The sequence below is a fragment of the Anabas testudineus genome, chromosome 13 (assembly GCF_900324465.2).
Source record: "Anabas testudineus chromosome 13, fAnaTes1.2, whole genome shotgun sequence".
In the NCBI taxonomy this organism is placed as follows: Eukaryota; Metazoa; Chordata; class Actinopteri; order Anabantiformes; family Anabantidae; genus Anabas; species Anabas testudineus.
The window spans coordinates 9150668-9177624 of record NC_046622.1 but is presented as its reverse complement, the minus strand read 5'-3'; the positions used below and the strand labels follow the sequence as shown (position 1 = coordinate 9177624).

The window sequence follows — 26957 nt, the reverse complement described above, 5'->3', positions numbered from 1 at the left end:
AAACCCCCCCATTTACCTATTGGTGCTACTGAGGTTGGACTCTTTAGCGAAAACATCAATTTAGATACATCCCCTTGTCTCCAGCACACTACTGCCCCATATACCGCAAGTCATGTAGCAAAGCAGGGCCCCTTAAAAATCCAGCTGTTAATCTTAAAGGTTACAAAAAAAATAGGCATGTCTACAAAAGCTTAGAGCAGGCAATGATTTCATTTTCATGAAATTCTCTACAAACTTTGTACTTTAAAACCGTAGGAAACATTATATTCCTCAGGAATGCAGCATGTAATTCAGCTGTTTCATTCATTAACCTAGAGCTCACCGAACTACTACATTAATCTTTATGCTGCTGCCAGAAGGACCTTAGATTACCTTAGTAATCACATTATGTAGCCAATGCTAAGGGCTGGTACGTGGCCCTTGAGCAAGTTTTGGAAATGCCCCTCCTAAACATTGGAGGGCTTTTTACTTATTACAAATGAAAAAGCCATAGTTTTAAAAAAAGATGTTCAGACTTGCCTTGGCGCTTTACTTGTGCACTCACAGGCCAAGATTAATCATATATAGTCAATTAGGTGATCGTTTTTGCATTTAAACTAAAAACTAGATCAAAATGAAAATCATTTAAATGTGTTTAAAAGAAAAAGAAAATATCGAAAATATAAAAGAAGAAGAAAATATTTATAAAAGTTATGAAGCTCCTTTTTCTCCAGATGTTTAAATTCAATTTTAATTTTTATTCTGAAAAAAAAAAAACAAAGCTCCCTCCTCCCCCCACAGCCCTGTTTGATACTGGTGCTGCTGTCCTGCGGGCTAGATTACTATAACCACTTCTGGGTTCAGGAAAAGACCTCTCAACCTTTCACTAATCTGTCATGATATCAGTCGTAGTTACTCCCATCTAATTACGCTGAGTGGCAGAGTGGAATTTAAACCACCATCCGGATTTGACCAAATAGTCCCTCGTGCATCGCTCTCTCTCTCACTAGCACCGTCACCTTCTCCAGTGGGACCAGCACCTTATGAGCTTGAACTAGATCACTTTTTATTTCATGACGTGTGTCTGTGAACTGTGAGAGAAGCTAGTTGCTGGAGAGAGAGAGATTAAACTAGGAGTGGGGGAGCAATGTTTGGTTTAGCCAATATTTGGCATCGTGGTGATCAATAACATCAGAGAGGGAAAACAGTAAAAAACATCCTAGCCCTAGGAACTTGTCATATGTCAGCATAGCTTCTACTGTGACATCTGTACAGATGGACTGAAAACGGGAATGATGCACACTTACATATGCTCACGCTTTGTAACCTTCATCTGAAAATCTGTTTCTGACTACAGATTTTAAGGCAAACCTGATGGACCTTTGTCGAAGGTTCACTGTATATTTCTGACTGGTGTACTGTATGTAAAGACTGAATAAAACCTTGAATGTTTCATCAAGCCTGAACTGGCTTTGTATCTGCTGATTTATGACTGTTCATGTGTGTGTGTGTGTGTGTGTGTGTGTGTTTGTAGAAAACGTGAGTGGGTGGATATCTGAGCATGTGGGAGTGATGGGATTTAGGAAATAAAAAAGCATTCTCCGGTGAGAAGGAAACCGAACAAGCTCGATATATCGATATAGGTTGATGTATGGTTAACTGAAAAAAACTGCAAATAGCTGCGTGTAGCCCATCTGGTTGGCGTAATGACATTTCTGAACTCAATAGGTGACACTGGAACCTTTCAGTAGGATTAAAACCTTTAGACCATGGCACTGATGAAAGGAGAGGAAACATTCATGTATGTGTGTGTGTGTGTGTCATAATTTCTCTAAATCCCTCCTCACATTGAATGCATTATGTGCATGCAGCTCTGCAGTATATGCGTGTATGCATCACAATACAAAACCTTTTTGTGCTATGGTTTGTCCATGTTGTGGATGCATGTGCACCTGTATGCATGTGTGCATCCAACCCCCCTCCTCACCCACCTTCCTCAGCAAGGTCACATGGTGGCTGTGCTGGACTGGGATTGAAGGATTGTTGCCACGGTGATAAGCCAGCCGGTAATATCTCTAAGCACAGCCAGGATTAATCTGCCGACAGATGGCTGGCTGCTCAGCATCACTTCCTCCAACACACACACACACACACACACACACACACACACACACACACACACACAGGATTCATATTCACCATCATCTTCATCATTGTCCTTATAGCCTTGAATATTACCACCACCTTCGCTTCCGCTGGCATGTAATCCCATACACACGTTTGCCTTCCTCTTCCTCATGCCTAGACGAAGACTGACGCCATCATCTAAGCCACATCATTACAGCAGCAGCCTTCATCATCACCATCAGTGCTCGTCATCCTCATAATGGCCATCGTCAACCTCTGCCGTTGCCACTCTTCTTTGCCTCATCATCATATTTATCACCCTCACTATCCTCTGAAACACTATGGTCATTACCTGCAACCGCCTTCATTCCACAGGGATCAATACACCAAGCAGCTGTTAAATCACACGTGCCTCTGCACACAGTTCCCTCATTTGCCTACATGGTCTCATGATAATAAAAGCAGGACCTTACTTCTTGGTTCAGCAGAAGATTTTTAAATGTCTCTGAGCTTAGAGAATGGCAATGTGAATGTGAGACTTTAACCTGTTAACAGAAAATTAAAATAGGTATTTAGTTATACAATTAGCTATTATTGTAATTGGTAATTTAAGGTTAACACAGAAACTTAACACAGACTAATGTGAAATCATCTTTTTATCTTCTATGCACATACATCGTTTTTACAGCAAAGCTCCAAACAACTCCATGAAATAATACACACAAAACACCTTTCTGAGCAGAGGAGGACATCAAGTAGGTGATTTAATCAACAGTTTTAATTATTTAGCTTGTTTGTCTGAAACTAACATCATTCTGTTTCTTAATTAGGTCTTGTTAATCAGTTAATGAGTGTAGATCACACTGCCGGCAGCTGCATTAGTGTTTGATTATGTGCTCAGCATTTTGTATCTACCAAGTCCTCTCAGAAAAGCATTTAAGACAACAATATTTGAACTGAAACAGCACCTAACAAAAACCAATGCCTCGCAAAAAAGACAATGAGACAGCATATGAAGTGTGCACGTGCCCCAGATCTAATCACTGCATTCCTCCCACATTCATTCGTTTTAATTAAATTGCAGCCATCAGTGGATTCACTTGCAGAGGTGAAGTAAATGTGCATTTTGTCAAAGGAGGGAGAGAATTCAAGAGTTCAAAATGGATTAAGCTTATACGAACCAAGAATGAAGCAGCAAGTATGAACAGCAGTTGGAGACTGGAGACGGACTACTGGGCTACAAATTCAACTAGCTCTAGAACAGATCTAGTAGACAGTATTCGTTATAAAACCATTATGTTACACAGTTTGATACAGTAGGTGGTGGTGGCTTGCACCTTTGTCAAGCCAATAAATGCAATGAAAGGGAAGCAAACATATTAAATATTAAGTCAGAAATATCAAGAAACCAGTTCCTTTCCAATTACTTACTCTAATACTTAGTAGGTGTTCATCTGTGTGTCTTTTATTTAATTGTGAGAGTGTGTACTCTTTCTGGTATCTTTAAACTGGGCAACTGCCCATCAAAATGCAGCTGTACATTGCGTGAGGACTGCAGCCAAGTAAGCAGACAAGAAATTGTATTACCATAAACATAAACCCATATGTGACACTGATATAAACTGCACAAGAAAGGAGGGAGGATGTGATGAGAATCAAGGAGTAAATAAAAGACTGTGTTATGCTGTGGTAGAGAGAGAGGAGAGGGCAGGAGAGGACGAAGAACGAGGCAGAGAAACCATACTGTTAAAGGGGGAAAAAAGAGTAGAGAAGAAGGCTTGAGGACAAGAGACAAGAATGGCCTCAAGCAATATTTAGCGGAGTGGGAAAAGACAGAAGAGAGATGCAAAGACCAAGGATAAAGCCTGGAGGCAAGTGAAAGCAAAGGAGGCAGTTGAGAAGCACGGGGCAAGGGTGGAAGGAAGGAAGGAAGTAGGAGATGAGAGAAGATGAATGGAAAGTGAGAAAGTTTAAAAGACAAAAGAAATTAAAAAGTAAGAAAAAGAAAAACATAGCGTGTGCGGAAGAGAATTAAGTATGGAGGAGAAAAAGGGGGCAACGGAGAGAGAAATGAAGAGCTTTAAGAGGGCTGCTGCAGCCGCAGAGCTGGAGTAAGAACATGGGAACATGCTCGCTGTTCTGCCTGGCTGCCTCTGCTCTGTCTTCAGGGAGAGCAGCTGAGGAGGAGTAGAGAATAGGGGTGAGGAAGAGGGGGAGGAGGATATCGGGGGTTTCCTTAGGACTGAATACAGTGCAGATATGGAATGAGGTTGGGAAGGGAGAGGGAGAAATAGGAGTAGCAAGAAGCAAACAAATGATGATGAACTGGCTGTCAAGTGGTTAAAGCCAAAGTGGCCCTCTGAGAGTTGAGAGGTAGAGCAGAGAGACAAATGGACAAAGACTGGAGGGAAAAGGAGCACTACGATGGTATAACTAAAGTAGAAAGAAAGACAGAAAAATAACGAGAAGTGGAAAAAGTAAAAGAGAGAATAAAAGCTAATGAAGAGTGAAAAGGAAGCAGAGATGCAGGAAAGTGAACAATATCATCTCACGTGAGAAGAGAAGCTGAGAAAAAGGAGAAGATGAAGAAAAAATAAGGAGAAGAGAGGGAGTCGTGTCAGAGTGATGGTGAGAGGGCGAGGCAGTAGCTCTGGGCAGGGTGAGAGGAAGTGATGCGTACACTAAGAGGAAGGAGCAGATCTCGGCGGCACGCGCCAATCAAACACCAGTCCTGCCAGGCACCCTCCTTGACCGCCAGCACAAACACACATACATTACCAGCACGTGCACACACATACACTCATTAAGAGGGACTTAGGGGGATCCTTGAACCACTATGCGTCTACACACTTGAACAGACATTTAACACACACACATATAAATAGAGGACTAGCAGGAACTCCATGAACCCTTAGAAAAAACATTTCATACATGCACACATTGGGACACAGACAGGTCAGCTGACAGGCCGTCAGTGGTATGACACAGTGTCCAGGCGATGTCTTGATGGCTCCTCATCCACAACATCAGTGCTGACGCACCAGGATGACCCTCAAACCTTTTGGGAGGTTGAACTGTTTGGATCCTGTTACATTCGGTGTAAACCAAACAAAGACTTTTACAAAAAGAACATCTACAGAGCTGCAGTCAAGCATGGAGGTGACAATGTTATTTTGACTTGTCTAACTGGGGGATACATGAGATCTGCTCTCGACAGTGCTAGAGAATCCTGAAGGAAAATATCAGGTCATCAGTCTGTGAGTAAAAGCTCAAGTGCTCCTGGGATATGTAGCAAGACAGTGAAGATCTGTCACAGTTTATTGTGAGATCTGCACAAGAGAAGAAATCATGAGGGAGTCGAATATTTTTTTCAAAGCATTGTATTTAATTTGTTTTGTTTTGTTTTGTTTTATACCTTTAAATTATTATTTTGTTTCAACTGTCCTAGAGTGTGGACTGAGTTTTCCATTTTCATTTTAACCTTCTATAATTATCTTTTAGTGTCAACATAATATTTGAACATGATCTATCAAACAATATAATACATTTATGATGATTCACTATATTTTGTGAGCAGCTATGATAGAACAGTACAAGAGTTCCCATCTGAAATCATTGCCGTTTCAACCAAATTAAAAGAAAAAGAGAGGCTGTCCACCCTTTACTAACAGTAACTAATAAGATCATGTTTACCATAGAGTTTAATGTCTCATTAAATCAATGTGGATGGGTCTGTTTTGTTGTGGCACAGAGCTCCTAGATGTTTGCCTCACTCAGACAGAAATTATTTTTTTCCAGGTGAATTATGACGATGATGTTTTTTCAGGGGTAATTTTGTTGCTGATTCTGACGTGAACAGTTTCTCCCGTGGGCATGTGGATGGTCACCGTCTGAATTCAAGCTCAAAGAATATGTTGGCATTGATATGCAGGAGCAAACCTGAGTCTGTACACACTAATCACACACTCTAGGTTTAAAATGATAAACAACTTGTGATAATAGTCTAAAAACATTCTGTCACTAACTAACTAATACTTTTTCTGACTCCTTCTTTGAGTCAGTGAAATAAAAAAATGAATACATAAGTATGCACAATAAAGTTGAGATTATATAATGCCCAGGAAAAGTGTGTGTAAGATCAAAGCATTAACTGAAAGGGGGCATTTGCAGAGAAAAAATATTATTTGTCGTGAATAATAAGAAATTCCATATGCCATAAAGATCATTTTTATCCTCACTATTCATTTTAAACTATAGCTTTTTGACAGTAAAGACAAGACAAGCTTGTTGATGTCATGTAAGGTTTATTGGTGGTTTATGTTGTCTTATGCCCTTATACTACTCTACCCTTAAAATATATTCATCAATTATTGATTGACCATCTCTGAGCTCTAAAGAAGTAAATGCAACTCAGGCTTTACATCGTGCCATCTCTTACCCACAGTGGCCTTTACACAATGGACTTCATTGAAAAAATTTTCCAATTCATGTTTCCCATCTGAAGAAGCCCCAAGGTTATGATTTTATTAAAGAAATGATTTGGTGGCAAAATAAAGTACAGGGCTAATTTAAATTAGTGTTACGACTGCCAAATTAAGAAAAGGCTTTAAATAGAGTTCTGCAGTACCTTTGATCTGTTTTCTTCCTACACACAGAGAGGAGCCTTTGTATTTTTCAGATTCATCTACTTTTTTTCCAAATGTAGTCACATTATAAAAGCTAAAAATAAATTACAACACTGATAGCTTTACATTGTATCTTTTGTCATCACAGCCGTTGAAATTATTGCTCTGTGAAATCCAGGATCAAGTCAAAGTGCATGTTTTATAAATAAGGTCCCAGTGTTTCCTTACATAATGTGCAGGAACACAGGGACACTGGACATTGCACAGGAGCTCTTTACGAGGCCACTGGACTGTGTCTGCTAAGTGCTTTCAGAGAGACAGTGGCAGGGTGACTTACACAGACTAGCAGAGATATACAAGTGTAGACTGAGATGTATATATCTGTACACAAGTACATGTGCAGGCAGCCACCCCTGTCCTCTTTGAACTTACCCACATCCACCACATATGCATGAAGCAGAGAGATCTACCATCCATCCACACGGCACACATTCCTTATATAACCCTCACCACTAGAGATCATTACAGAGGCTTTAAAGCCCAAATCCATCACTTCAACAGCATCTCGAGCCCCTGCCACTTTGTTTAGGGTAAGCTGAAGGATGTGGCACTGGCAAAATATCTTGGATGCTGGTGCTAAGGGCTGTGCCAGGAAAGTTACTGTGATGTAGTAACTCACACAGTGCAATTTCATAAATAACAGCTTTGAGAAAGAACATACAGGCAAACCTGAAGTCTAATCCCTCATTGCTGGACCCTTAAAACCATGCTAGGTTTTTCTGTGGTATTGTGTACTATCATTAGGTTGATTACAATAGTTGACAGGCAACCCCCTGGAAAGCATGTTTAGTAACCCTAGTGCTTACCTATGAAGTGTAGAGTCATACAACTACAACTCAGTGGTTCATAAGATGAGATCAAATAACAACTTTGTCACATCTCACATTCACCAGATCAGACCTAGTGTAGCCAGTTCATGCTTGTGTCCAACACCAAGATGTTAAATGCAGAATTGACCATCATCAATTTATTTGTACATGCTATTTCTGACTAACAATTTATTTTATGTTTAACATTCAAATCTGATGGTAGTATGAGTCTGCCACTGTCCAAGGCTCCTGCATCAATTATGTTTTTTTTCCTTACAAGGGCCACAACAGAAACACTTCACAGACCTGACTTCACTGTCAACCTTGACATCTTGCAGCTATGTGGGACACGGGGTCATCTCTCACATTGTCAAATAAACTAAACTAAACATAACTGTGCAAGAGCTGGAGTCAGTTTTCCTCAGCTTTGAATGGGCCTTGGAAGACATAGAACAGAAGAAAAGAAGAATCAGTCCGGTGGAAGGTTTGAGAAGCACAATTTGGAAATTGCAGGATCATTAGAATTTACCACAAGATAAATGAAGATAAATGAAGGAGCATGAATCCTAGTTGTCAAAGAAGCAAAGACCTAAAGAAACAAGACGAGGTGTAGACCAATGATAACCCAAAACAAGGATCTTTGGATTTGTCTTTCTAGATGGAAATTGTTCATAAGGGACAAATGTTTCCAGACGCACTCAGAGATTGCCTGATTTTAGCCTAACAGGTAACTAAATGCAATTTGTTTGCTTTAGCTAGAACATGGCCGTGGCTGAGATCAGCCCACAGCTATCTCTTTCTGTAATTTCACAGTTAGTTAGTTCAGCATTAATAATTTTTCTCCTTTAGGGCGTTGGACCACTGGATAGGTAGACAGACAGATGAAGAAGATGCCTCTTCAACAGGAAAAGGCTGAGTGTTGGGAAGCACTGTGAAAACTATAAATTAGATCTGTGTGGGGTTGACCTGAACTCTAAGTTGAAGGTGAGTCCACATAGATTATTCAGGCTGCATTCAGCGTGTCAGATATTAATTATATTCATTTCCAAATGTTTATTAAACAGAGCAAATCAACTTGAAGAAAAATGACAGTACTCACACTTAAAGCACTGTGTTGCTTTATATAAGTGTAAAAATATACAGTATATAAATTAGTTTAATATATATAACATTAAACTAATCTGCTACATATATCTCCAAACATAATATGTAGCAGAAATAAATGATGGCCTTTCACATTGCAGAGCTGCAGCATATGCTGGCCTTCCAGCCTTTTCTGAATCACTGGGACACACTAGAAGCCATCAGCAAGGACAGTGCAGCACCACAGTCTGACTTTGCTGTCAGTCACTGGTGTACACCTTTAGCAGATGGTGTGTGTGTGTGTGTGTGTGTGTGTGTGTGTGTGTGTGCATGTATATGGGGAGGGGGGGGGGGGGGGGGGGCATGCTTGCATGAACAAGCATGTGCTATCATCTGTCTGTCTGCACAGCCACATGATTATACCATTGTTATGTTTATCATGGATGTGTATTTTATATATTTACATTAAATTTCAACATCATCATAAATTATTACAGATTTCTTGGGATTCAGCCCAGTTCATTTAAAATCCCTGTATGCTGACTGTGCTTCTATTGGACCAGAACATATACAAACACATGGACACAGGGAGCTTAAATCATCATCCTGAGGCTACTGGGCAACCCAAACTCTCTTGATTTATGTTCTTCTAAATACACTGTATGACATTTGAGCATAAGGAATGCATAAGCAAAGGAGAGAAATTCAGCTGACATTAAATCAGCAAGAGTCTACTATGTTAAAAACAGATACTGTAAATATGGTGTTGTTGCTATTTATCTTTAGTGATGTTTGAAATACTAAGGTTAATATACCATTTTCTGCAGCTGTGATGAGGGGGGTGTCAAGATGGCCACAGAAAATAGACTTGTTGTGAGAGACCATAGCTAATTCCTCCTAAATGCTACCATACAAAGGTCATTACCGATTAATGCCATAGCGCTGCCATTGTGTGAAAAGGATTAGAGTGTATTTTACCTCCGAAATCAATACATTTACACATACAGCAAAAAGATACAGTACTAGAGATTAGTGCTTTGCCTATTTGACTGCATAAGGCTCTAATGGTAAGTTCATTTACTGCACTGTACTATTCACATTATACCTGTCAGTCTGAGTGTAGAAAAGTGATTGAAGAGATGGGTAAGTGAAAATAAGACAAGAGAACAGTAATGAAATGCACAGAATATCTATGTTGAGGGGCATTCAATTCAGTTTATCCTTAACTGGTTTTAGTGCAAGGCTGGACCTTAAAAGAAAGAAAAATATATGAGAGATATTAAGTATGAACATATGTATACAGTGAATCATCTATGGCTGAGTGTATGTACAAAGAAGCTGCACAAAGAACAGAATTATACACACTCGGAGAGATGGACATGACATTAAGGACAGAACATCACAAGGTACAGTGGAGGAAAATGGAAAGGATGAGCAAAAAGCTGCAATATGTGCTTCCTCCTGTCTGTTCAACTCCGCTGGCAGCCACATGACACAGGGCTGAGCACTATTAGCCTTGTTAATTAGCTCTCAGACTCTGTGCTTCAACATGATAAAGTAGGCTCTGATGGTACACAAGGATGGAGCATGCAAGGAGTGAGTTAACCAGAAAGAGGGAGAACTGCAAAGAGGGAGAAAAAGAGGAAGACAAGCTGATAAGAGTTGTTTTTTTATTCTCAAGTACAAGCTATTTTTTGTGTTATTACTTTGAATAAACTGTGTAAATTCATACTGAACCTGACGTGATATGAAGGCCTAAGGCGGGGAGAGTGATGAAGAAAGGAGAGAAAGGAGATGAGTAAGATTGAGCTGCATGGATAGATGGATGGTTGCATGGTTGGATGAAGGGTGAAAGAGGGAATTGAAAAGACGTATGGGTATCTGAGAGGGAACAGATAAGCACAGGAAGGGGAGGACAATGATAAACTTTCAGGGAGTTGTGTGAAGGGAAAATGGTTAAATGGCATATTGGGAAATGGTAGAAGGCAGCACATGCCGTGGATAAAGATTGACTTTGTTTACACTGCAATCTGTTATCATGGAACCAATCATATCCTATAACCATCATAATGAGAAATGTTGTTTTCCATATACGCTACATGATCTAAAGCATTCATTTGATGTATTATATTGTGTTTGGAGTTCAGTAACAGATGAAGAATCTGTGATTCATTAAAATGACAAATAACACCGCTTGGAGCATAAAAATAAATTGCTCTCTTCCTAACTTATATTTTGCCTTCCTCCTTTTGACCTTGCTGTGTTAAGAAATGCAAAATGAAGACACAAAGCCGCCTCCTTGTGCTTAAATGCACTGGAATGTCTTTCAGATGTTCTGATATGAAGTTTTTAAGCTTTTTGGATTTTTTTAAAACAGAGTTTGATTCACTTTAGTTGTTTCACGGCTAGATTTCAATAGCCACTTGCCCCCCATTAGTAGTAGCTAGATTTCACCCGGTAGGAGCTTTCAGTAATACTTAATATCTGACTCTGAATTACAACTCACAGACTAACATGGACCAGCCAAAGTTAATGGTCCACGATAATGAGTTCACCCTGAATGTAGGCCGGCTACAGAATTCAGTTATGAAAAATAAAGACTTAACTGTCAAACTAACATTTGTTGCAGTACAAATAATGACATTTTTTTCTCGAGGACTCTTCACAGAGTTGTCATAGCGTTGAAAACACAGCTGCAGCAGATACGATTAATGGCACAAACAGTTTGATTTATGTCAGTTAATGAGCAACAAAAATAGAATTCACTGTCAGTGCTTCTAGTTGGCACATCTACTGTAAGTCACACTTACCCATCATTAATTTTAGGAGCTGCAGCTGGATTCACTCTGCTGTGACACTGCTAAAGGAGTCTGTTTGTATGGAGAAGCACAAGTGTACTAACAAATCAAGCCAGTGTTATTTATAAAGCTCAGAATCACAGGTTTATCTCAGAGGGCTTTTATTGATGTCACTTCCAGTTAGAGAGAGGAGAGTGTGGGAACTGATGACATCGTTATGAGTGTTGAAAGGTTAAAGAAAAATCCAGTTATATGGTTGTCAGATGGCAACTGGCAGACTACTTAACAAATAATTATTTAGGTTGGCAGGGCTGATTATGTGAGGGTAAAAAAATCAAGCCCATCAAATCTGATGAGTTTAATGTCAGTCATGTCATATGTTGCATTATGTACATGTGATATGTAATAAACAATTTTGGAGAATAGGAGGCTCAAAGGTGTCTTAATGAATATTGTATGCTATTATATGAAACACGTGTTTAGTGAAAATCCCTGCAGAGATTTGGGGTTTTTGTCAGTTCACCCTATAAAACACATGCATGTGCAGAAGACTTGACTCATTCTGCTAGAATGAATTTGATCTCAGCATTAAATTATTTTTCTGGAAACAGCAAGATAATCTTCAACCAAATTTGCAGACCAGTGTGTGGTGGGCAGCACAACCAATCAGTATTTCAGTCAAGTGTTGTGTTCAGCTTCAACAAACCTCACGCTGTGTGTCCGTCAGTGACAGGAGGTTGCCATCTCACTAATCAGCTTATCACCTGAAAGTGCAAAGGCTCCCGAATTATGTGAGGAGTGTGATGTTGTGGTAAAAGACAGAAAGATTGGTAGATTATGCAATACGTCATATTCCCCCCCATAGGAGATTTTCCAAAGACAAAGTCAATATTTTACATTTATGACACTGACACCAAACATATTGACAGTATTTTAGTAACAATATAGGAAACAACCAGGTTTTAAGACAATCTTATGTCTGTGTTACATACAATAAATATATTTGCATATACCACTTTATTTATTTATAATTAAATATTTGTAAAGTGTTCGTTTTTCATGTCTGGAATATATCTTAAGTCTTGCTAAAGAAAACCACAGTGTTGTACCATAAATTCAGCAGTAGCAATGAAAGGCATTTATCAGCTATGGTCAAACACACTTTGGAATGAGTTTGGCTCCTCAGAGGTTATTCAATCATAATGTGAATAGAAGCAGATATTGGCTGGTTGACTTGCAGCCAAGGGATAGGTTATTATCATCCTAATGAAGCCAGAACGGAGTAAAATGACAGGGCTGTGATCGATAACACCAAGAACGAACAGCCAGAATATGAATGTTATTAGTTATTCAAGATTTGCAGCTCGATCTGTCTCCTTCATCTCTTTTGCTCGCTTTTTCTTTTCTGACAAGTATTTATATGCACGTGTGCTTTTGAGCTGTATGTATGTATGCTTATTACACACCACAGATTCAACTCAGTATTCTGCTGACAAAGACAGAGAGAAGGAGAGATTAGGGGAGAACGTGCGTGGAAATGATAATGCAGGAGCTGAATTTATACATGAAAACACTGACTTGCATGTTGTGGAAGATTCTATGTAGAAGAAAGATGACGGAGAAGGTGATTGCATTGGGTGCAATGTGCTAGAAGAACAAAAGAAGAGAACATGCTACAGAAGAGAGGAAATTGGAATAGAAAAAACTGGAATATGAACTCATGACAGGATATAAAATGACGACAATGTATAATACATTAAACCTAATTTGTCTATAGCTATTTATATCCTGAATGTAAAAGACATGATAATTCACTTCTGACAATAGCAAATGAATGTGCCATATGTGACATGCACTATTTATTTATATGTTTAAAGTTTCTCTCCAAGTCCTTTGATGTCAACAATCACTCTTAGTTTCATATTTATTTCTAAAAAAGTGAAATGACTCATCAAAACAACCAACGACGCACACGATGGATAGCCTATATACAATCTTTGAGATGACAAATGAAGCAGTGGTTTTGAAGTTAACCTTAGTTTACAGCTTACATCTGTCACAGCTCATGTAGCTGCTGTGCAGAAGAAAAGCCTTTATTTGTTTTGTATTATTTATACGCTGCTGTGTAGCTGACACTTTGAAAACTCTCTCCAATCTAATGGGAATACTTATACAGCATGTACAGGTACTACATTACAGGGAGCAACAGCAGACACAGAGAAAGATGTGGGTGTGTGTCAGCATTGTGAAAAGATTTGGAGGACCCAGCAGTAACTTTGATTTCTGATGAGGTGTCTCAGAGGAAAATCCAACCTTGCTGTGCTTTTTAGTGGTCTGCATTCATTAGAGCTAATCACACAGGGTCATGCTGTATTCGGGGGGGGGTGCACTAATCTGCAAAGCAGAGCTTTCAATCAAGTTTGAATCTGTGTTGAGACAGTTTTTGTGTCTGTACTTTACTGAGTGAATGGCAGTGACTTTGGGTGTATCATCATTTTCCAGTCAATACAGCCTCTGTCCTATGACGCTCTGCTCAGCTTATACTATTTTTAGATGATGTGCTATTCTGAGTGACACCTCCCTATAAGATAATGATGCTTTGTAATAGTGCAGCGGGTTGGGCTGGCATGCTGTTCATCCCCATGGTAATTAACTCTGTCAATGTAAATTATTACAGATATGTGGGAAAGAGAGATAACAAAATGGTGATTATGTGCTCTTGTGCAGGCAGACGTGCATGCACGGCAAAAGTGTGTTTGTATAATGAGCAAATGTGCTAAGATAAGAGGACATACATCACATTTATAGACCTATGCTGTTATGCATGTTTGTGTGTGTGTGTGTGTGTGTGTGTGTGTGTGTGTGTGTGTGTGTGTGTGTGTGTGTGTGTGTGTGTGTGTGTGTGTAAGCCATTTAATATTTTCCAATAAGTTAGGTCTCAAGCCAGTATACAGCATATTTCCACAAATAGCCTATGTGGTTAATGTAATCTTTAACATCTATATTATATCTGAATTTCAAGTATTAATTCAGCTTGTTATGCATTTTGTGCCCTTTGGTCGCCCTCCCAGTGACTGTCCCCCAACATGAACATTAAGTAACTGGCTCAGTACGACTGACCACTAATGGCTCTCCTGCAAGACAGTGGAGATTTACAGACTCCACTGGCCCTATGGGAGCTGGTCAAAACAAAACAACCCTGACAGCCGCTAATGGTCTTGAGAATACTGCGGCGGTTTGTGCATATGTGTATGTGAGCGAGATGTGTGTGCGTGCCTTAACTACATCTCTGCAGAAATTGCACAGTGAAGTTGTGGTGGGGTCAGAACAGGAGAGAGAACCAGTGGCTAATGGCTTTCCCATTGGGCCATCACTTACAACAACTCTCAATAAAAAGTGGGGAGCCACAGGAGAGCAGCTATTAGAAAACCTCAGACTTCATCTGCTATCAAAACTGTTTCAGAGAAATGGTAGTAGAGGTACACATCTGACAAGAACAGACTAAAATTATCTGCCTTCACGTCAGCATGGACTAATGCTGTCAGTTTGCCATTGCTGTGAACTCAGTGACTCAAGCATGTGGAGAAAAAAATAAGAATATATTAGTGTAGCAACACATTTCAAGATTTCAGTTAACTAAGGGCAGCATAGTTGCACTGTAAGAAACTAGTGTATCACTTAGGAGTGGAAGGAATCAATATTTATTTTATCAATGATTTGGCCAAGTAAAACAGAGCACAGTTTAATGTGCAATGTGATGTGGGTCAAGTATATGATCTAGTTTTTTGTCACAGATAAAATAGGATAGTTAATGGCAGCCTGTATGGGCATAACCATGGGTCCATCACCTAAACACAAATCATTTAGCATTGAACCCAGAGAAAACCTTAATAGATGTTTAACTTAAAAATGTATGTCAATTATTATTTGAGTCCCTGATTTGTCAAAATCCATTTGAATTCAAATACAGCAAAAACTAATATATGCAATTAATTTAGATTAATTAATCACAGAGCAAAAAGTTTATTAGGTTAATCTATTAATCACCTGACAGTGCTAGTTTCTGTGCTAGTATTTTATTGTTTTTACACTGCCTTGCTTCAAAAAGCCTTTAATTATAAGACAATGAAGATCTAAACAGAATACTATTTAGGAGACCTCCCATTCAAGGCTCTACTACTTGTCTTATTCAAAAACCAGAGCTACCCCCCACCTCCTTTTCTATGAAGCTGCATAAAGGCTTCAAGGTTATAGCTACAGTTATTTTGATTGGTGGCACAGAATACACTCTTCATAAGCTCCATGTTTTGTTGATCTTAAACCTTCAGCTATTGCACATTTTACTTTTGTGAAGCACATTAAGGCCAAAAGGTCCTCCATATAAACAACCAGGTGGGGTATGAATGCACTGCATCGTACCACTTGTAAACCATATGAATGAATCCCTGCCTTGACTACCCCATCAATAACAGTAAATTGAATTTCAGAGAGAAGCGATGTGAACACATGAATATGCCTAGGGGTTGGGTTAAAAAATAAATAGTTTTCTCAGTCTAACAAAGATCGACTGGAGCTTTTTTTTTTTTTTTTACCTCAAACTGATCAGAATTGATGGTCATCAGTTTTGCAGACACACCCTCTACCCTCCATTGTACCTAGACACACTCACACACAGTAGGGGTTTTACAAACACACACATACTGTCTCTCTGTCCCTGCTGTTGCAGCACTGAAAATCTGTTCTAGTAAGCAATCCATCTGTTCCACCATCCATCCCCTAATCAATTCATTCATTCCCTGCGCCAGTCACTCTTTCTTCACTGGTCCATATGTTCATTCAGTCAAGCCTTCAGTAATGTAATTTGCTTAGTCTCCACACACACGGTCTTCTCCTATATCTTTCCATCCCTTTGTTAATCTCTCTAAGGAGCTAATGAATTGTAAACAATTTTCTTATGAGTTTACCATGTAGATAACGACCTTTTAAACATAATACAAATCTTCAAACCTAGATATTACCATCAAATATTCATATGTTCCTGACTGGGTGTTTTGTTTGTGTTGGTAACATGTTGCATTATATAGGCTTCTCACCAGAAACACGTGCACTGTTTAAACCACTGTACACAAACGATTAGAAACAACTCCGTTCACCTCATCATGCACTGTTACTTCTTTCCTCTGCCAATCCTGTGCAAACACACAGAAGCAGTGCAAGCCTTTGTACCAGCAGGTGTGAGCCGTCTGTCAGATCACACTCACTGTGAGAACGGGAGCTTGGCTGGGGGAAGTCCATGTATGTGTAATAGTGATAGAAGCACAGTGGGTTTGGTAAATGCTTGTATTCTGTGACACGTCTGTTAGATAGGTGGTGTTAAAACCCCCTGCAGTATCAAAGAGAAAACCCACAGAATGCTCTGAGGAAAACTGAATAAAGCTATATTGTAATAAGCATGAGCAGCAAAATGAGTGTGTGATATTTGTTGCACCAATAAATCAATGAGTTCCCCAAAAAACCAGAATTTTATTTTCAGCTGCAAAGTTAAATAAAGTATTTCTGTTCTTGTATCTTAAATGTTTCTTAAAATGTTTTTCAAAGGTTCTATTGTGTTTTTTATTGAAGCAATCATGTAGGAACAAACCGGAGAGAGAAAGAAACAGAAAGGTTACAAAAGATATGTTTAGCTGCAGCACCATCATCATCCTAATCTCTTTTTCCTCGAGGACACCTGATAAAACTGAGCTCGTGAAAGTCATTCCAAGCAGCCATTTGCAGCAGTTTACAATGTGAAAATGTGATTTGCAACACTAACATCAAGACTGTTTTACAGACCAAGTGTTAAATGCTTGTTATTTACATTTCTTGCGGACTGTGTTTTCATTTTGTTGGTGTTTTGCCACTTTAATGAACTAATCATTTAAAAAGAACTAATGCAAATAAATCTTCATTAACATCAGAGAAGACCCTGCATCATGTCCAGTTTGTATGTATCTCGATCATGCCTTTATATAAATATTATTTAATTTAATTAATTAATTTATTTAATGCTTTCAGATGTCTTCTACATCATTTCTGTAAAAGTCACTTCCATCATCTTATGTTATGATTCCTTTTGTTGTTCATACGGTGAGAAACGTGAACATACCGACCCCTTGTGGTCGAGTGGAGCAACAACAACAGAACTAAAAAGCGCAGACGTAATATTTGTCCCTTACGACTCTCTGTAGCACGGCGCTGTCATGTCGGCTCTCTTGAAGGTAAGTTACCCTTCACGTTTCTATTAGTTACTACATTTGTCAGGCTAAAACACCGAAAGGGCATTTTGCTTTCTCATGACATAGAGAGTAGCTTATTACAAAGGCGTGCGTACGGTTAGTTGAGTGGTTAATGGTTGTGGTATTAAGTTAACGTCCAGGAGCTAGCATCACAGTGTGGCAATGCTAAATACTGGTTTGGGTAACGTTAACTAATTCACTGGCTTTGTTGATATACACCGGAAGGTTGTTCTGACGATAGTTTCGGACTCAAACCACCAGGATAAAAAAATAACAATAGTCATCATGTGGAAGTTTAGTTATGTTTATGTTTAGAGATGTGTTGTCTCTTGTTCCTCATGTTCTCTGCTCAGTTTTCCCTGTCTATTCCTTCACAGTCTCTGCACACATGTTGCCAGCGGTCGGCTCTTCTCCTTGTCGCCAGGGGACTGGGGAGCTCCAGCTCAGTGTCTCCTCTTCCTCTGCACAGACGGTTCCTCCTCTTCCTCAACCAGCGGTTCTACGATGTAGAGATGCTCCTGAGCTGGAGGGCCCACATGAAGAGTAGGGCGATTGAGAAGAAGAATGCGTAAGAAATATTACTGCTGACTTATACTTAAAGATGCACCAGTGCCAGTGCTGCTTTTCTCTGCAGTATAGTTCAATAAAAAATCAATGCACTAAAACCAACATTTTTAGTATTAAGAGCTGCAATAAGTAAAAACACTAAATATATTAGCATGTATGCAAACTGCAACTGGTCCATCACAGTTTCAGTTTGTCAAGTTACTGTAGATATATCAGTGATGTTTTCCCTCTGCCTTTCACAGCTACTATGGATACACTCGGAAGCATTATGGGCCATACATAGCATCTGCGTATTATATCTTGAACATGAAAGGAGGATTTAGGTAAGTGTCTTATTTCCTTGTTTCGGCATTGTTTATATGATTCGTCTGTATTTTTCTTTTATAACTGTTCATGTCTGTTCATCAAGATGTATTTAGAAATATGGGGTCTTGTGCCCACCCAGTTTTTCAGGTTTTAGTGCGTCCTTTTTCAGGCCTTAGTGTTATGGTTGTGTACTAAACTTCTTGCTTTGATCCAGTTTTTGTCTTGTCATCTGTGCTGTGTCCTAAGATTTGCTGGACAGACCGACTGGTTCCGTGCAAATCAGAGGGGCAAGTTCAGCTGGGATTTCTTGAATCACAGAGACGCAGTCCTAGAGGAGGTAGACATGAGCTACACGGTCATTAACTACACAGGACTGGACAACCTGGGTACTGAGTTCCAACTCATCTCTTTGTGTTTCGTTTTCAGTTTCAAAGAAGAACATCTCTTGAAACAGAAACACTTTTTTGATAGCACTTTGCTTTGATGTTGTTTCTCCTTGACTTAGATTTTGTTTGCTTGCCTTGTTCCTCGCTTGTAAGTCGCTTTGGATAAAAACGCCTGCTAAATGACTAAATGTAAATGTAAAGAAGACATGGTACCCTAGTAAATTACAGCTCTCTAATTACTAAATAATTACATAGTAACAAATTAAATGAAAAAACTGCATTTAGTGAAAAACTAGTTTGAAATTTCAAACTACAAACATTTTGTGTATGTAACACACATTTACTGTATATAACATTTTAAGGCAATTACATTAAAATTACAAACATAATTTTAACAAATTTACTTTGCCAAAATATGCAATATAATAATTTGATTTCACAGTATTGCCTACTGTACTGTTGTTATCATTGGGCAACAGAAATTTCAGCAGGACTCAGTTTGAGCTATAAATATTTACCTACTATATACTTTTGAATATAAACCCAAAAGAATTAAATTTCTTATTCCATAAGCTCACTTAGCTGACTACTTATTTCAGGTAAATTTTTTAACTCTTACTCGGTTGCTTATTACTGTAATAGATTCAATTGACCTTTGTCATATTTTATTTTAGTGATATTCATCATTTAAATCCAGTGTTTTTGGTCTGATCTCTTTTTTTCAGCTGGGCAGAAATCTTTGAGGACTCTGTCATTACGAGGATGTTCTCAAGTAGATGATTGGTTTTTAGCTAGGCTCCACATGTTTCAGGATTCTCTGGAGGAACTGGATATCTCTCACTGTCCTCGCATCACTACAGGTGGCCTGGCTGCCCTGAGGAATCTCAAGTAATTATCCAAACACTCAAATCATGGCATAGTTATTATGTACAAACACTACTGTTGTCTTCAATCCGTCCTTTTTGAATGTGGTGTGTGTTTTTTGCAGGGGACTGCGGCGTCTGGACGTGTCATCCCTCCCTAGGATTTCGAGTCCTGGGTTGGTCATCATCCTGCTGGAGGAAATGTTGCCCCAGTGCCAGATAACCGCCACTGGGTATGACCACAGCCTGAGGCAGGACAGTGAAGAAGAGAAGGTTGATTTCATGCAGGGACAGCAGTAATGCATTGTGAAGGACTGGAATCAGAGGTATCGCATGATATAGGACCGAAAGTGAAAAAGTTGCCTGAGAGAGCTCTGCTGGCACTTTGAACTGGTTTCACATAAAGGGTGCTGACAGAGCAAAGAGAATTAAAGTGGAAACATCTGACAGAATAAGAAAAGAGATTTTGGCAGTAATACAACCATCACAGTTTAGTTTGACTTGCCAGAAAAAAATGTCTTGCTTTAGCAGGATCAACCAGGTCTGGACAATGATAGCATACAATTAGATATAAATATCTAAAAAAGGAAAATGCGGCAAGTGTGGAATTATGTACCTGTTTGTTAGATTATTGACAACTCAGCATTTGTATTTATTGTTGAAATGTAAATATTAATAAATGTAACGTGAATAATTATACTAAATAAAGATATTATTGTTTAATTTTGTAAACGATGTCTGTGTTTAATAGTTAATTAAAACTATTCAGCTACATATCACTGTTTGGCTGTATGTATTGCTAATCTTCACAGTGTGTGTGGAAGCTTATATATGGGGAAACTAAAGCTCATAATCCAGTGTGATCCGTGTACTGTAGTGAAGATGAATGTTGGATGAAGAAATCAAGGTTAGTCTCTATATGAGCTGCATCGATGGCAAAGAGGTTTGTAATGAATAGGTGGTTAATTTATCAGCTTCTCCTCACCATTTATTGAGTGGTTTTATATTTCTTTATTGATATATCTATTTCACATCGTAACTATGATTATTAATATTGGTTTTACTGAATTTGTGGGGTTTTAGATGACATTAAAGAGGAAGTCGACTAGATCTGTAGGAGGAACTGAAGTGCCCTGAGGATTGTGTAACAGCGAACACGGGACGTGTTTTTGACGGACAGCAACACGACGAAGCATCTGAGTGTTAGCTAGTTATCGGACATAACTGTAAAAAAAAAGGGGGATTTAAATTAATTGTCATTCTAGCTCTTTAGGTTAAACGGTCTCAGTAGACGGATAAATGTCTGATTCATCAGGTAGGGTGTCTGTCTGATGTAGAAATTATCTTTAAGCTACAGTTTTGACGACCAGACGATGTTACGCCGTGCTGGTGTAGCTAGCTATGTTGCTAACATTACAATTTACTATTTGAGTATTTGTTGGGGTAGAGTTTTATCTGGTATTTAATTTTGTATTTGTAGAATCTACTAAAAAAGAAGAAGTGGAGGAGGTCACACCTGAACCAGAAGTAAGTAAACTACTTATCTTTAGTAGCTCGGCGCTACTGAGTGTTAGCAAGAAGGTGTGGTTAATGTTACCCAGCTGGTTGGTAGCTATAAGACATCACGAGAAAAACACAGCCTGTGTCTTGTTAACACCCGTAGTCACAGTGAGGTCACTGTACACTGCTGCTGAATTAATCATGTCACTAAATGTCACTATTGTTTTATGTGTAGGAACAATCTGACGACAGCAGCGAAGAAGAGGCTGCAGGAGACACAGACAGTATGTAAAGACAAACAGGAAGCGCTGGTTTACAGATACATATATAAAATAAGGCTGTTGTAGCTGTGTTGTTGTTGAGTTACCACCACATCTGGCACATCTGATGTATGATGTATTGTCATATTGAATCTCCTGGGACATTTAACTTTGTCCAACCTGTGCAATTGCAGTGATTTCCAACCTTTATGGCACCTTTAAGTTATGAGTAACCTCAAAAGTATCTGTTAGCAGTTCAGTCATTTTTGATGTTTGCAATGCAAACATACCACATATTCATATCCATTAGGTATGATTTTTCTGTTCACATTAGTGAATTTATTGATCTTACACAATTTATCCCCACCTGATTGTCCTCTGTTCACTTTTCAGTGGACTTCCTGCGTAATCTGTTCTCCAGCACCCTGGGCCTTGGCTCAGCAGACAAAGTTCTGGATGAGCTGACTATGGGTGGAGTGGCACAGTACATAAACAGTGGCAAATGTAAGTCTACATTTGCAAATTGCAAATTCATCATGACTGAGTAGTAGGTAATGCAAGTCTGTTAACACAGTGCTGTTATTGATTTAAGTTTGTTTACATCCACAAAGGTAAAAACATCATCTGTATGGTCGGAGCAGGAATATCCACATGTGAGTATCTCAGCTGTAATATCACAGTCAGAATTCAAAAACTTCGTTTTTAATCTGTAATACCACCTCACTCACAGCGGCTGGGATCCCTGATTTTCGCTCGCCAGGAACGGGCCTGTATGCAAATCTGCAGAAATATAACCTACCCTACCCAGAGGCTATTTTCCAGATAGATTACTTTAAGGTTTGTGAAAAAAATGCTTTGGTCAAGTTGGATGGATGAGACACTAGAGTTTATATCAGAGAGGCTTAAATTTCCATTTGAATTAATTATATCCTGATTAAGTCATATGATTTGTCTCCATCTTGTATTTCAGAAACATCCAGAACCATTCTTTACTTTGGCCAAGGAGCTTTACCCAGGACAGTTTAAGGTATGTAATTTTCTGCTGCCTATTAATTGCCTTGCGAGTTATGAACTGCTTTACACGTGTGTCTTCTTGTCCTCTCATGCTTCACATTCATGTACGTTTAGCCAACAATCTGTCACTACTTCATAAAGATGTTGAAGGACAAGGGGCTTCTGAGACGCTGCTACACGCAGGTAGAAAAGCAAATACTCAGCTTCATATAAATGAAGTTGTTCTTCCTGTGTTGACGTAAATGTGTCTGTTCATTTAGAATATTGACACCTTAGAGCGAGTGGCTGGACTTGAAGGAGAGGATCTTATTGAAGCTCACGGAACATTTTACACATCTCACTGTGTCAGCTTCTGTTGCCGTAAGGAGTACAACCTGGATTGGATGAAAGGTGTCTCTTTATGTTCTTAGTCTTAAATTTACTGTATGAGACAAAGGTCTGAGACTACTGAGTTGTAACTTTAGCCCTTCAGGGCTTTAACGTCCTCCTTTTGCCTTGTAGAGAAAATCTTTTCTGATGATATTCCCAAATGTGACAAGTGCAGCAGTTTGGTAAAACCAGGTAAGTTTTTATTTGTCTTGTTTTTATTTTAGTATGTGTCATTTTGGTCTAGTTTTGTTTTATTTGTCCTGTTAATTCCTTTTTATTACATTCTCTCCCTAATAACCTACCAATGTTTTCTGCTATTTGATCTCAAACTTTATAGATAATTGTCACCATATATCTCAGTATGTCTTTGTGACTCTGTGTCCCTTGCTTCTCTTCACCCAGACATTGTCTTCTTTGGAGAGAATCTACCAGTTAGATTCTTCACTTCCATGAAATCCGTGAGTACATGGGAATCAAAGGGATGATGTAACACCTGTGCAGAAATAAACTAATTCCCCTGTCTTTATTTTCTATGTCAGGACTTTCCCAACTGTGATTTACTCATCATCATGGGGACGTCTTTGCAAGTCCAACCATTTGCAAGTCTAGTCAGCAGGTACTGCATATCATGTTTCCTAGTCCTGGAGCATACTGCTAAATACTCTGGGACAAGGCAGCAGTATAGTGCAGTCTATCACTGTTGTGCATGTCCTGCAGTGTGAAAAATTCAAGCTTGATTACAGCAACAATCTTGAACCTAGATTGCTCTTGTTAGGAATTAACTTAATTGATTATATTTTGCCTGAGAATAGCATATAAGTAATTAGTGTGTTAGTCTGTTTGTCTTCACAGTTCTCTCCTGTGTTTCTGTGTTATATCATTCAGGGTTTCAAAAAGTTGCCCCAGGTTGCTCATAAACATGGAAAAGGCAGGACAGGTGATCATCACTCCCTTCTGCATTGAGCTTTACTGCTTTTTCCTGTGTTTTTTTTTTATTCTCTGTGCAGCTTTGACTGTGTTTCTCTGTTTAGGCTGATCCTCTGTTTGGGTTGCTTGGTATTGGAGGAGGGATGGACTTTGACTCAGACAAGGCATACAGGTAATACACAGATGCTTGTACATTTCAGTAACTTTATTATTTAATTAGCTTCAGCTCCTATTTCAACATATAGTGTACAGTAACAAGACAAAGGTGGTGGCATGACTGTGAGTTTTAGCTGCTTAGAAATATTGTGTGTATATTTGTTAAAGACCAGATGATTGAAAACTGTGCAATCACTGGAATTTACATAAATTTATTCATTTGGCACATGACTTATAAGTGAGGCGCAAGGTACAAGGCTAAGGTAGAGGACGTGTAGGGAGGGCTAAACTACCCGACTGCGTTGAAAGAAAATGACTGATCTGAATTAAATCAACAGATCAGTGCTAGTCCAACTTACAGAATACGTTATTAGAGTCAAAAAGATGAGTTGAGTAATGCACATCAAAATATGGGTTGTGAACATGGCAAAGAGAAAGACCTGGTTTTGTTGAAATGCTGGTCATCTGTATATTTCTTCTATGACAACTGGATGAGATATGCAAAAAAGGTTTAGATCATGAGATGTTTTAAAATTAATAAACTGCACTAAATGTTTAATAATGGTTTATTTTTCATATATAAAAGCATGCATTTATTGTGTAACAGTTTAAAACAGACATTGCGCACTTTATCTTTGCACCACCAGGGGGTGGCATTACCCATGTTGATAATTTAGTGAGACATTTTAATATATTTTATCTAGCCCTTATTTTATATGTTACTCAGTAATTAGCCACAGTTGGTCTTCACACCTCTTTACCTCTAACTTTTTTTTGTAAATAGGATTTTAATCCACCTACAAGAACAAATAAAACAACGTTCTTATACTGTTTTTTTATCTTCTCCTCAGAGATGTAGCTCACATCAGTACATGTGATGATGGCTGTTTGGCTCTAGCTGACCTGTTGGGATGGAAAGTAAGTAACACAGTCATCACTCTGTCCAGTAAGGCTGATGTTCGTGTGAGGTTATGCTGAGGTTACACAACAGAACAGTCAGGGGTCTGTGAAACAGTGTTTCAGAGTTACCCTAATATGGGTCAGAAAAAACAGCATTATAGTGTAATGTAATAGTTAAATTTTCCTTAATGTGGTTTTTACATTTGTGTATAAATTGTCAAATGAAGTACAACTGGTGAGTTTCATCTGTGTTTGTACATGCAATAAATATTATGTAAATGTTGCTGTTTTCAGCTACAGAAGTAATTTACAGTATTTACAATGTACAATATTAACAATGTCAATATAATAAACTATATACTATTAAACATATAGTTAGTGTAGATTAACATTTGCAATTAGGGACGCAGTGTAAAATATTGTGACTTTAATGCTCTTGAAAGTAGCTGGTAATAGAACTCTTCTAGAAGTATCATACAATGGCACACCTAAACTATTTCATGCAAAGTGCACCCACAATAACCCATGCTCTACAACTGCAGAAGAAGCGAAAACTGTGAGAGCTCGTTAAGTGTCAGGTAACCTATTTAAGATTTTCCTGTGTGAAGTTGTGGTTGATGGTCACCATCGTAAAAGGACCTTTCAATAAACGCAAAGCATGAAGTCATTTTCTCTTTGTCAGCACTCTGTTGCACATGTCTGCACACAGTAGTTGTATTAAGTCCCTGTCTCTCTCCAGGTGGAGCTGGAAGAACTGGTGAAGAAGGAACATGCAAGGATTGACAGTCAGGGCACAAAAGAAAAGGCCTCTGACAGCAAAGGAGCTGCAGCCAAAACAAGCGCTGCTTCAGTGGCACCAGAGCCCAAAAAGGCAGAGTAACTAACTAAACTAACTGTAAAACAAACTTCAATTTTGATATTGATTGTAGTCGTAGTTTAGAGTCCGCCTTTTTAAAGGGAAATGGTAAAAGTAATAAGGTGACAAGTTGTCTGTCACTCTTTAATTTTTCATCTGCCTGACGTCGCAATCGTTTCAACAAACTCACAGGACATGTAACATCTCTGGGTTTTACGCTCTTGTTTTTCAGTTACTTGCACTTTACTTATATTAATATACTTTCCTATTTTTCTTTTTTGCATTAGATCACCTTTCTCTCAGCTGTTTTCTTTATTCTCAGTTGAATTTGTGAATTTTACTGCAGTAGACAGTAGCATTGTTCAACTACATCCACTGTTCAGCAACATGGGTGCTATTGGACATATTAACCATATTGACATTTAAGATGGTTAATATGTCCAAAAACATTAGCAGTGTCATTACAACCTTTTTTACATTGTATAAAAGCTAAAATAATTACTCTAAAGTTTAACTCTAATGAAGGTTTCAGTCTAAGCGCCCTCAAAAGATAACCAGATTATAGAATCTGAATCTCATTATAATAACAGCATAAGTGTTTATGTGGAACTGTTCATTTTCTTGATTTTTATCGTTTTCTTGTTACATTTTCATTCCTGTTAATTTTTTTAAGGCAGTGTTTTCTGATTATGAAACAAATTATGCTTTCTTAGCTCTTAACATGATGCTAACACTAACCTTCCTTTCTATGATCAGGAACTTGCTTCTTAGTTGATGTTTGCCTTTCAAATCTTTTGGGATAGAAAAAAGTGCTGCAGGGAAACAGAAAGCATAAAAAGACATAAATTGCCAAAGTAATCTAAGAAGATGTAGCTCTTGGTAAACAGTTTGGGATAGCTGTAAAAGCATGAATCGTTGCTTTATGAAATAAAAATGGAGCATTAAACATACTAACATTTGAAAAATATAATGGAAACCAATACAAAACAATCCTGCAATAAATTTTACCTTTGTAAAGCTGATTATGTTCATGTTTGTTGAAACTTTGTTAAAAAATAATAATAATTAGCTATGCCACCATTTTCCCAGGCCACAAA

At 38.5% G+C, this 26957-nt stretch overlaps 2 protein-coding genes across 2 annotated transcripts; both read left to right on the top strand.

Moving 5' to 3' along the window:
* The first annotated feature begins 17700 nt into the window (after positions 1–17700).
* On the top strand, positions 17701–20572 carry si:ch1073-228b5.2 (distal membrane-arm assembly complex protein 2). The gene is made up of 6 exons (XM_026365618.1): positions 17701–17738; positions 18134–18324; positions 18566–18646; positions 18876–19015; positions 19741–19903; positions 20004–20572. Exons 1-6 carry the CDS (start codon positions 17721–17723, stop codon positions 20176–20178), a joined length of 768 nt encoding a protein of 255 aa, XP_026221403.1. The 5' UTR covers positions 17701–17720; the 3' UTR covers positions 20179–20572.
* Positions 20573–21039: 467 nt separating this feature from the next.
* Positions 21040–26882, top strand: sirt2 (sirtuin 2 (silent mating type information regulation 2, homolog) 2 (S. cerevisiae)). Its single transcript, XM_026368185.1, has 16 exons — positions 21040–21193; positions 21359–21405; positions 21614–21662; positions 22032–22142; positions 22250–22291; positions 22369–22475; positions 22609–22665; positions 22767–22835; positions 22913–23042; positions 23154–23213; positions 23424–23479; positions 23561–23637; positions 23907–23958; positions 24053–24120; positions 24956–25022; positions 25744–26882. Exons 1-16 carry the CDS (start codon positions 21178–21180, stop codon positions 25882–25884), a joined length of 1149 nt encoding a protein of 382 aa, XP_026223970.1. The 5' UTR covers positions 21040–21177; the 3' UTR covers positions 25885–26882.
* The last annotated feature ends 75 nt before the right edge of the window (positions 26883–26957 follow it).